The following is a 12,847-nucleotide window of genomic DNA, read 5'->3' on the forward strand; positions in this document are numbered from 1 at the left end:
AATTTCAATAATAAACATGGAATTAAATTTAAATATTCTCCACCATGTCAACAAAAATTGAGCATTGTAAACTAGCTTAAAAGGTAGAATTTATGTTGCATTGAACTGCATTAGATTGCACAGGTGGACCTGATAAAGTGGCCACTGACTGTATTTCTCAATAATCATTTGGGATCTAGATACTTTTATCCAGTATCACTTACACTAGTGACACTACCTGCACCATTGAAATGCCATTTGAAAAACTGAAAATTGAAAAAAAAAAAAAAAAAAAAAAGAATTATGTATTATGTAAAGTAGGCTGTATAATGAATGAACAAGTGGAAACAAATGTTTACATGCATGACTTAAAATCATAAATCATAACTTGGTTACAGGCCAGCACTTGTAAAATCCATAACTGGTATAGAGAAACCCTGTTAAGTTATGAGTAACTTACCTCTGGCTTAATCTGGCAGTGTACTTTCAAAAACCAAACAGTGAAAGAACAGCCACATCCTGGAACATTGCACACAGTATTATCTGTGAGAACAGGAGTTCTTTTTATGCCACTCCATGCTGGCATGTGGTGCCAGAATGTTCATGGATCGCCTTTTGAGAGCTTGATGCCGTCAACATAACACCACAATAGAGTCCAGCAAACTACACCTGTGTACCTATTTGATCTATCATCACTTCATGTTTAATGTTGTTGTTCATGTTAAATGTAAACTATTATGATTTCAATCTCATGTATTAGAAGCAAGCAACTACTTTTTAGTCAAAGAGGAAGGGGAAATATTGTATTAACTGTTTAATTCATGACAGCAGGGAGTTTAATCACAGGTTGTTTTAGATTTATGGCCTCATTTAGAGTATGACCTTAAATTACTCCCTGCATGTAATAGAGTGTGGATCAGGCTACATATTTTTGTCTGAACTCGACCTGAGACGGGAGCATAGTAACCAAGTCTGGCCCAAACCTGAGTCCAGCACTATACAGGAAGTTGCCCAGAACAGACAGTAGATCCATATTTTTAATGTATTTTACACTAGAGTTTTACTAAAATAATGCTGACATGACCAAACCCAACTCAAATTCAAACATAATTTCTAAATTTTTGTCCGAACCCAGTCCAACCTGTTGACTCCCAATGGGTTTAAGTTGGGTATCCAAACTCAAGTATGTAAGCACTTGCAGAGAGCACAGTCATTGATTTATCTCTAAGCACTGTTTTTGTTTCCCTGGTCCTCTAGGTGGCAGCACTCTTGCATGCTCTAAACATGGTGCACAACCATAAGAGTAAGAAGGCCAGTGGGGTGCAGCATTCCAAGCACAAGGCCTTCCTGCAGCAGAAGGAGAAACAGGAAGAAGCCAAACTGAAGAGACAGAAGGAGGCACGGAAAAAACTTTATCGTGTGATGGGACAGATGGACAAGAGAAAGCAGAAGTCCAGTTTGAAGGGGGCACCTCAGGATGAATAGTTTAATTGGACCTTGAAGTCAAATCTGTCTAGACTGGCTGACTGAGATGTTTTGCCTTGTCTTCACTCCTTAAGTATGCATTTCTATCGCAGTCTAAAAAGGGTGCTTAAATGCTACAACCTGGCTCAGGCGCATCCAGCTTTACTGTATTTTTTTCTTAGATGTTAAAAATCACTAACATCTGTGAAGTAATTCTAACTCACTTTTTGAACTTCTGCTAATAAAAGAAAATGAAGAAACTTGATTGCATGTTTGGCATCATTATCAGGTCTTGAGCTGCTTGTTAGAAACTAATTTGACTAAAGGCTCATTATACTCGATGTCAAATTCCGGATACGGATACAGATACCGATGGAGCCTTCTGTCTGTACTCTGCGTTCATTTTGTCCATATTTGTGCACATTTTCAGGAAGCTTGCAGATATGAATAAAACAGGGCTGTACCACTAGATGTCATGGGGGCAGTGTTGCCAGTAGTTCAGATGAGATGGCTTTCTGTGTGAGACATAAGGAAGAAATTTCTCTCCTTGGTAATGTTACAGAAAACAATTGTAGCAGGTCCATTATTACGACTGTCAACGTGTTTGTTGTCAGAAACTTTTTTTTTTTTTTTTTTTTTTTTTGCATTTCTGCTTTATTTGAGTCAGAGCAGAGAGGGACAGGAAAGGCTTGGGAGAGAGAGGGGATGACATGCAACAAATAGCCTGAGATTGGCTAGGTAGTGACTGTTTGCATAACCCTTCATTAAGGGCTAGAGTATAAATACAGCAGAAAGAACGAACTTCCCTCACTCCAGCCGAAACAGGAACTGTGCATGACCATGGTTACATAACGCAAACTTTTGGCAACTGCCGCTGCTCTTTGCATTATCCACCAGCAATTACAAAATAAAAGATCTGCCAGGAAATGTAGGTGTTAAAGACACCTCACAGCGCTGATGCACCAGCTAAAGGTAGACATCCTTTTTGTTGTGAGTGATGCATTTTGTCACATTAGGCGCGTTTCCACCGCTGGAACTTCGGGGTAATTTTACGGGGCCGTGGCCGTTGTCGCGTGTCTCCACCCCCGGAACTACCCCGAAGGAGAGAGTTCCTGAACCTTTACAGGGGCTAAAAAACGGCCCTGCCTCGGGGTAGGGACTCTGAGCGGCCCCGAAAAACTCCTGGGTTTACTCACGGCGCGATGTGATGTCAACAGAAAGCAGGCATCCCTAGCAACATGGCAAACACTACCAAGCTAACGCTAACGTGCTAGCTAACGTTAACAACACACTTTTTAGCTGGCATTTTTAGGGGCGCTAACGTTAGCTTTAGTGGATGTTAGCTAACACTAACAACAGGCTTTTTTAACAACATGCATTTTGATGCCCCGGTCATGGTCGCGCAACCGCCCGGTAACTTTACAGGAACCTTCCTCCTACTCGGCCCTCTCAGTGGAGACACGGCAGTTGAGAGGGACGAGCGAGAGGACGTTCCTGTAGTAGCTCCTGCCCCCCAAATACTACCAGGAACATTTTGGTGGAAACGGGCCTATTGTGGCCTATTCCTATTCTTGTTTCTATTCATTATTAGTTTGATGTAGACTAATTATTAAATTGTTTGGCTACTGTAATTTGACTGTGATAATCTCTCACTCTTTCTCTCTATCTCTCAAAATAGGCTTTTGTTTGTTCTTTTTTCTCAGGAGGGCAGAGGGCTGTACATACAGCTACAGTTGTGTTCAAATAATAGTGTGTTTAAAAAAGTGAGTAAAGTCCAAAATCCTTGTAATAGCTTTTATTTCCATACATGCAAATGCATTGGGAACACTGCACATTCTATTCCAAATCAAAACATGAAGAAAAATTTATCAAATTTGTTATTACTTTACAGAAAGTGAAGAAAAAGGAATATTAAGCTGTTCAAAAAAAAGTGTCTGCATTTTTCTTTACAAACTCAAATATTTACTGTATAAACTGAAAAATGCTTTAAGATTTAGCTTTCCTGTGAATCACTGAACTAATACTTAGTCGTATAACCATAGTTTCTGAAAACTGCTTAACATCTGTGTTACATGGAGTCGACAAGCTTCTTGCACCTGTGAACAGGTATTCTATTGGATTTCTGGGGATTGGGCTGGCCACTCCATAACGTTAATCTTGTTGGTCTGGCCAAGATGCTGCTCACTTATTGGTATGTTTGGGGTCGTTGTCTTGTTGAAACACCCACTTCAAGGGCATTTCCTCTTCGGCATAAGGCAACATGACCTCTTAAAGTATTTTCATGTAGTCCAACTGATCCATGATCCCTTGTATGCGATAAATAGGCCCGACACCATAGTATGAGAAACATCCCTTTATCATGATGCTTGTGCCACCATGCTTCACTGTCTTCACAGTGTACTGTGTCTTGAATTCTGTGTCGGGGGGTCATCTGACAAACTGTCTGCGCCCCCTAGCCCCAAAAAGAGCAATCTTGCTTTCATCAGTCCACAAAATATTGTGCCATTTCCCTTTACGCCAGTCAATGTGTTCTTTGGCAAATTTTAACCTCTTCAGCACGTCATTTTTGCAACAATGGGACTTTCCGGGGGCTTCTTGCCCATAGCTTGGCTTCACATAGGCGTCTTTTAATTGTTACACTACTCACAGGTAACTTTAGACCTTCTTTGTTCTCCCTGAAGGTGATCACTGGCTGAGTCTTTGCCATTTTGGCTATTCTTCAATCTATTTGAATGGTAGTTTTCCGTTTTCTTCCACGTCTGTTTTCTAACAGAATGAATGACCTCACTAATTTAACTCACACTGCTATTATTTTGAACACGCCCATTTCAATTAATGATTCAATTACACAGACTCAGCAGCATACACATCATGACTGTTGGGTCTGTTGGTTTTCGATTACTCTACTACACCTACTAGTAAATTATTTGCCATGTAGGAATATCATTTCTACCAAAAACAGTGATTGATCTGGTTAGTGATGTTGGACTGCTATTATTTTTAACACAACTGCAAATGCTGCCACCCCCATTATACTGCTCTACAATGATCCAGAGGCCTGGGACTTTAGTGTTACCAGACGCACTGTGGCCTACTTGCTTCGAGTAATTAATTCACCAAGGGACCATGGATGGGGCCAGGAGATCAAGGTCCTTGTTTTTCTTTACAGCTTGGCCCATGGACTCTCACTATCTGTGGTGAGTTGTGCTTTTGGCATTCCACGAAGTACCATCCACACAATAATCCACAGAATTAGTGAAGAGATAACGTCCAAGTTGTCTACCGCAATTTCATTGCCATGACCCCAAGAGCTTCAGGCAAGGGCTTCAGCCACCCTGCCCGGTCTCCTGCTTTTACCAATGTTGCTGGAGCCATGGATAGATGTCATATATGCATTTAAGTACCAGGGAACCAGCACTGTGCCAACCAGGGCTGGCTCTAGCCATGTTGGTGCCCTAGGCGAAATTACTCCCTGGATCGTTTGCTTCAGTTTACAACAGTATTGGTCAGCAGGTCAATTGGTTATTTTCAAGACAGAACACAAAGGGAGGGCGCCAATGGGCATCGGAAATCATCATCATTATTATTATTATTATTATTATTATTATTATTATTATTATTACCATTATTCCCCAAGGGTGACTGGCACTGGTGGCGCCCCTCCAGCAGATGGCGCCCTAGGCAACCGCCTATGCCAAGAGCCGGCCCTGGTGCCAACTACATCAATTACAAGCTTTTCCCATCTATCCAGATGCAGGCAATCTGTGATGTAAAAGGCAGGTTCCTTGATGTGTTTGTTGGCTATCCAGTCTCGGTACATGATACAAGAGTTCTGTGCAACAGTCCCATTTTCCACCAGGCCCTGTACCCTCCAGCTGGATGTTATCTCATTGCAGATGGTGCCTACCCCCGCCTAGAAAAACCAATAAGCATAATTAACCCTACAAGCACCCTCTGCAAGGCCGGGTCCTAGAAAGGTACAACTTCCATCATTCCAAGAATGAGTGTTTGGGATGATGAAGACACACTGCCAAGCCACGCTTTCAAAGGCACTGGAGTTTAACACACAATTTGCTTCAGACATTATTGCTTGCTGTGCATTCTTGCACAATCTGTGCCTCAAAATGAATGATGTTCTGGAACAGGTGGAAGAGCTACCTCCTGATGAGGACCCCCAGAATGATCCACCCATCAGTGCAGGTGGACAGGAAGTCCAGGACATCATGTAAGGGACAGGATTGCTGCTTGCCTCTCTGCGCCTGTCCAGTTGCCACAGCACCTGCATGAGCATGATTATTTGTGAATTTTTGTGCATGTTTTGTATGTGGCCTATTTGAGTTGTGCACGTTTATTTCTGCAGCCACTTGCTATTGTTGGGGTACAGATTAGATTAATTTACTCCTTGCACAAAGATACTTTTGGATAAGTGAAAATGAGCCATTTTTCAGACATGCCACTGTCAATATCCACTTGTTATACCGTAACTTAGACCAACCAGAGGTTGTTAACATCGTTGTCTCTACTTGTGTCTTGTATGCATTTCATGTTGTTTTTATGCTTTTATGTAAAGCAGCTATTTGTAGCACAGTGCCCAAGACAAAGTTGACCCAGCTTTCCTGAGTGCTTGGACTTAAGACAATCCAACTAAAATTTAGACAATCCTCTGTGATATCTCCCCTAGACAATAAATCTGGGGTAATATTAAGATACTTCATCCTCCTGTGCGGGACTTTTATTCCGAAGTAATTGGATTCTCACTCTTTGGAACAATCTAAATACTGCGGCCTAATCCTGCATTTGAGTCCATAGGATCTCCTAACCTCATAGCAAGGAAGAGCAACATCATGCCACCAAAGGCTGGAAAAGGTGATGAGGACTTAATCACCGCTGCACAGGTTCGTGACCTCCTAGAACAACCGAAGTTCTTCTACAAGGAATTACTCCAACAACAGGAAGGTACCTTCAAAGGTTCTCTTCAAATGCTTATGGACTCTTTCAACAAAAGGTTAGATGGTGTCGTAAAGGAGCTTTGTGACATCAAATCAAGTCTACAATTTACTCAAAAGGATGTGGAGGACCTAAAATCTTTGACTGACAACCTGTCAATCCAGTGTAAAGAGCTGAATAACATCAAATCAGCCAATTCAAGCCTCAACAACATGGATGGTGACATGACTACTTGGAGAATCAATCTCGTCGCAACAACTTGATTTTTGAAGGAATTCAAGAGACTGACCATGAGAAGTGGTCCGACTCTGAGGAAAAGGTCAGAAAAATATTATCAGAAAAGTTGAAACTTGACCACAAGCACATTGAATTAGAGCGAGTACACCGCTCTGATAAACCACCTGGCCAAGGAGAAAGTTTAAGTTGGTTAAGTTTCTCAGACATAAGGACAGGCTTGCCGTACTGGAGAAAGTGAAATGCCTCAAGGGTACAAACATTTTTGTCAATGAAGACGTCTCAGAAGCTGTTAGACAGAGGCGCAAGGATCTGCTACCAGCAATGAAGGAAGCAAGAAAAAGGGGAGACATTGCTTATCTGAAATATGATAAGCTGATCACTCATCGTCCCTCTAAATCACCCACGGAGCGAGAAAATGTTTCTCCTTCAACCTAGAGTGAGTACAGTTAATGAGACTATTTTACATGATTCCTATTTAAGTCAGTTTTCATACAACTTGACATGGATAAGGAAAACAAATGTCCAAAATGTCAAAAGTTTGTGGGTTCAGGTTTTCACTGTTCTCTTTGTAACAAGGAATTCCATTTAAAATGTACACCTGCTCCTAAAATGTTATCCTGTATGTGGACATCATGGATCTGTGAAAATTGTGCCTCAATATTCAATTCCTTTTAATCAACTTAATGATGAAGAATTTCTTGTATCCCTGTCTAACAGTCTCATTACAAATCATAGGTTTACAGTTGATAACAGTCTGGTATTCCATCCTTTTGATCTAAACAAAAATGAAAGTGTTAATCACGATTCAGATTTTGACCCTGATATTAATTTTTTTCAGCTAGTAACATTTCTCATTCCTGTGAATATTATAATGAAATCTGTTTCAGCAAACTTATAGAATCATTTCCAGTTGGATGTTGTCTATTTTCAGTGTTGCATTTAAATATTCGCAGTCTTTCAAAAAACTATAATCAGTTGGTACACTATTTATCTTCCTTAGACCATGAGTTTTCTGTAATCGCTCTTACTGAAACATGGCTTACAAAAGAATCCAAAGAACTAGGCCTTTATGAACTTCCTTCTTATAAGTCTACTCACTTCATCAGACAGTCTAGGACTGGTGGAGGTGTTTCAATTTTTGTCCATCAGAATTTTGAGTTTGTTAATCAGTCTGATCTTATGTTAAATTCTGACGAGGTGGAGGCTGAATCAGTTTTCACTGAAATTTTGTCCCTCAAAAACAATAAAAATGTGGTAGTAGGTAGCATCTATCGTCCACCAGATACAGACATTTCTTGTTTTAATAATAGTCTAATGAATATCTTAGAGCTGATAAATGAAGAAAAGAAAATGTGTCATATCCTTGGGGACTTTAATGTTAACCTTTTCAAAAGTGAAGCTCATTCTCCCACAGAAGATTTCTTAAATCATTTACATGAAAACTATTTTTATCCGACTATCAACAAACCAACCAGAATAACCAATAAATCTGCCACACTAATTGATACTATTTAACAGTTTTAACTATGAAACAAAGTCAGGAATTCTATTCACAGATATATCAGATCATTTCCCAATTTTTCAGATTGTTTCATTAGAGAGAGAAAAGGAAATAAAAAATAGCCCTGCAATCAGTTACAGAAAATTTAACTCAACCAATAAAGCAAAATTCAAATGCTGGAAAAAGTCTCCTTTGAACAGGTATACAAGGAGAGTAATGTAAACTCAGCATATGAAAAATTTATAAAACTATTTAATTCAATTTTCACAAAATGTTTTCCACTGGTTGCTCTGTCTGTTCATAGTGGGAAAAAATACTACAACCCTTGGTTTTCTGCTGGGCTGGAAAAGTCCTCCAAAATTAAAAATAAACTCTACAGAAAATATCTTTTCTCACCAACCCCCTTAAATTTGGCTACTTATAAATGTTATAAAAATAAATACATCCATCTCCTTAGAGCTGCCAAGAAAAAGTTCTACAGTGATCAGTTTACAAAGTCTGAAAAGAATATCTAGGCTACATGGAAAGTTATTAATCAGTTACTTCAAAGAAAAAAAGCCTCAACTCAATTTCCTTCAACCTTTAAGGATGGAAATTCTACTCTTAATGATTCAAATGATATAGCCTGTAAGTTTAATGATTTCTTTTCTAGTGTTGGTGCATCTTTTTCTACAAAAATACCTGATACAAAACGCAACCCTTAAGACTATATAAAAGCTTATTTTTCATCCATTGCTAAGTTTGAGTTGCCTGACTTTAAAGAGGTGAAAGACATTGTAATGGACTTAAAAATAGGGCTGAACGATTAATTGCATTTGCAATAATATCGCGATGTGATAAAACACGATTTCCTAACCGCAACTTGCGCGATTATAAGTTGGTCACGAGACGCGAACTACAGCGAGTGGAGCTCTCAGACGCACCAACTTTTCATCCTGCCCACCTGTTACGCAATGGCCTCTGGCTCAATGGAGCAGTCAGAAACTGATGCTGCGCTCCAGGCCACCCGTAACTGGTGATTTACTGGTTAAAAGTGGGCGGGGCTATAGCCAAATCTGTGAATTCACGCCTGTGAACTTGATTGTGCTCAACGGACTCCAACTTCCTCGTTCGACGTCACGCAGTTTATGTTTTGTACACAAGAAAGGCGGCCCAACTGGAGACGGTTGTTCTTATCGGTTATGCCTGGAACAGTTTGAAGTCGTGACTCGTGTCTTTGAAGTCGTGATTCACAGGTACAATTCCCCGCTGGAACGCAGCATGACACAAGTGAGACAATAGTCTCGAAGAGGAACAGCACGTCGGTGGTGTGGAATTATTTTGGTTTCAAACAAGATAAAAAATCGCATATTAAATTGCAATTGCAATATTGGGGGGAGAAAAATCGCAATTAGATTATTTTCCCAAATCGTTCAGCCCTACTTAAAAATATCTGCACCTGGTCATGATGGAATTTGTGCCTCCTTAATCAAAGAAAACATTTTTTCTACTATTGAGCCTTTAACATTTATCTTTGCATTATCCATGGAAACTGGCACCATACCTCATGATTTAAAAATAGCCAAAGTCATTCCATTGTTTAAAACAGGTAATCCAGGATCCTTTACAAACTATCAACCAATTTCTATATTGCCTTGTTTTTCAAAGATTTTAGAAAAACTAGTGTACAAAAGAATCCTGGAACACTTGAAAACACACAATATTCTTTATAATCATCAATATGGGTTTCGTAAAAATCATTCAACTTATATGGCACTCTTAGAACTTACTGATAGAATACATGAAGCATTAGATGATAACGAATTTGCAGTGTGTATTTTTAGACCTTTCTAAAGCGTTTGACACCGTAGACCACTCTATTTTGCTTTTGAAATTGTTTAGATATGGTTTTCATGGTAATGTTCACAAGTGGCTCAGTAATTATGTTCACAGTAGAAACCAATATGTTCTTATTAATGGTCATGAGTCAAAAAGAAATATAATACAATATGGTGTAGCTCAAGGGTCTATTTTAGGATCTTTATTATATCTTCTGTATATTAATGTCCTTGCAGCAGTATCTAACACCACAATGCCTTTCCTCTTTGCAGATGATACCAGCATTTTTGTCTCAAATAGAAATTTAACATCTCTCATTAGAGACCTAAATCATGATCTTATGAATTACTCAACATGGTTTCAAACAAATAAACTATCACTAAATGTCAAGAAGTCCAATTTCATGCTATTTGCTGGGAATAGGAAATATGACAGTGAACAAATTAAACTTCATATTCACAATGAAGAAATAGTTACAAGTTTCAACATGTTTTTTGGGCATTCTAATTAATGATAAACTCTCTTGGAGAGAACAGGTTGGCTTTGTCTGCAGAAAGGTCACAAAATCCCTTGGGATTTTAAGAAAAATAAAAGATTTTGTACACACTTTGTTACATTATATTATTCTTTAATTTATCCGTATCTAACATACTGTAATATTGTGTGGGCAAGTACTTTTCCATCTTATTTGCACAAAATATTATTGTTACAAAAGCGTTTTTTTAGAATAGCAACTTTTTCCAAGGCTATTGCTCCAAGTTCACCTCTCTTTTTTAAATTGCAACTGTTAACTATCTTTGATATCAACGTTCTTCAAGTCTGTACATTTGTTTTTCAAGTGAAACATAAGACTGATGATTTACCTCTTGGTTTTCGATGTTATTTTGTCAGTAATTCCCAATTCCATAATTACTCAACTCAACAACCCAAAAATCTTCATCTTCCACTGTATAAAACATCCCGTGGTCAATTCTCTATTAAATATCACGGTGTTATTATGTGGAATAACTATGTATGTTTAACTGATTCTTCTTTGTCATTGTCCATATACAAAAAGAAACTTAAAAATGCTCTTCTGTTGAAGTTCATTGATTTAGAAAAATAGAACCACTCTAAATTATTATTTTTTTCTTTTTTTTTTAAATGTATAAATCATTGTCTATTTTTATTGATGAATTATGATTTTACTTTTTTTTTTCTTTTTACATGATATTTTCAACTTGAACATTTAATATGTATTTGTGATTTTTGTATTGTGTGTATCTTAACATTAGTATTTTTTTGGGTGTGGTTTTCATATAAGCCTCTATAGGTTTCTGACCACACCTCACACATATTTTTCTTGGTTTTTTTTTTTTGTTGTTGTTGTTGTTTTTATGTGATTCCCCACCTTTCTCTTTGTATTTGTACATGTGTGAAACAAATAAATGAACAAATAAATTAAATTAAAGTTCCCTTTGGAGACAATAAAGTTTATTCCTAATGAAGGATACACAAATTCAATTCAATTCAATTCAATTTTATTTATTTGTATAGCCCAAAATCACAAATTACAAATTTGTCCCAAAGGGCTTTACAGAAAAATACAACATCCTCTGTCCTTAGACCCTCACATCGGATGAGGAACAACTCTCTAAAAAAACAAAACCTTTAACAGGGAGAAAAATAGGAAGAAACCTCAGGGGAGCAACAGACGAGGGATCCCTCCCCAGGACAGACAGACGTGCAATAGATGTTGTAAACACAGAAAAGAAACAACAAAAGATATGTGGATAGATAGGTGGTGGATGAGAGATGATGACGCCAAGGGAAGCCAGATGCACCGGAGCAGCCAGGGACCCGGGCCACACAGCCACCAACACCATGAAGACCTGGATCTAAAATAGACAGAGCACGCACTCGGACAAACACACATCAACCATTCACATACACTCACACAGAGACAAAGGTGGAACATTAATTATCTGCAGAAGACTAATTGATAATTGGCTCCGTGAGAGCAATAATCTTGCTTGGGTTACTTCATTGAGACAGAGAACCAGCCCACCGTATCACTAACTGTCAGCCATAAGTTAGGCTGAAGAGATGAGTTTTTAATCTAGATTTCAAAGAATCAACAGATTCAGATTGCCTGACGTCAGCAGGGAGGTTATTCCATAGCAGCGGGGCACGATAGGAAAAGGCCCGGCCACCTGCTGACTTCTTCTTAACCCTAGGTAAGCAAAGCAGCCCCGCATTTTGAGAGTGGAGAAGCACCTTAAAGTCAGATCTAATATGCACAGGAAGCCAATGAAGGGAGGCAAGAATTGGAGTAATATGATCAAATTTTCTTGTTCTAGTTAATACCCTAGCTGCAGCATTTTGAACCATCTGGAGACCTTTTTGTGCTGGCCTGTGGGAGACCTGAAAACAGAACATTGCAGTAATCAAGTCTGGCTGAAACAAATGCATGAATTAAGGTCTCTGCGTCAGCCATGGACAGGGAAGACCGAATTTGTGCTATATTACGTAAGTGATAATAGGCAGTCTTGGTGATATCCTTAATGTGCCTGTCAAAGGATAAGCAGGGATCAAAAGTAACACCGAGATTTTTGGCTGCCACACTTTGTGAAATCACACAGTTGTCAAGTAGAACTGTTAACTGTTCAAAACAGTGTCTATGTCTGGGAGGGCCGACTACTAACATCTCAGTTTTATCTGAGTTTAATAGTAGGAAATTTAGTGAAATCCAATTTTTTACCGCAGACAGACAGACCTCTAATCTATTGATCTCTGTGGGATCATCAGCCTTTATGGGCAAATATAGCTGAGTATCATCAGCATAACAATGGAAATTAATACCATGGCTACGTATAATTTGTCCAAGTGGCAAAATGTACAGGGAAAAGAGAAGAGGACCCA

General features: G+C 38.8%; 1 protein-coding gene across 1 annotated transcript in view; it reads left to right on the forward strand.

The window, feature by feature from the left end:
• Positions 1–1,708, forward strand: part of bms1 (BMS1 ribosome biogenesis factor) — an 80,188-nt gene extending 78,480 nt beyond the window's left edge. The window contains 1 exon segment of the mRNA XM_030077823.1: positions 1,237–1,708. Within this exon segment, the coding sequence (XP_029933683.1) occupies positions 1,237–1,464 (228 nt within the window). The 3' untranslated portion in view covers positions 1,465–1,708.
• Positions 1,709–12,847: the final 11,139 nt, after the last annotated feature.

Source organism: Myripristis murdjan, chromosome 19 (assembly GCF_902150065.1).
Source record: "Myripristis murdjan chromosome 19, fMyrMur1.1, whole genome shotgun sequence".
NCBI lineage: Eukaryota > Metazoa > Chordata > Actinopteri > Holocentriformes > Holocentridae > Myripristis > Myripristis murdjan.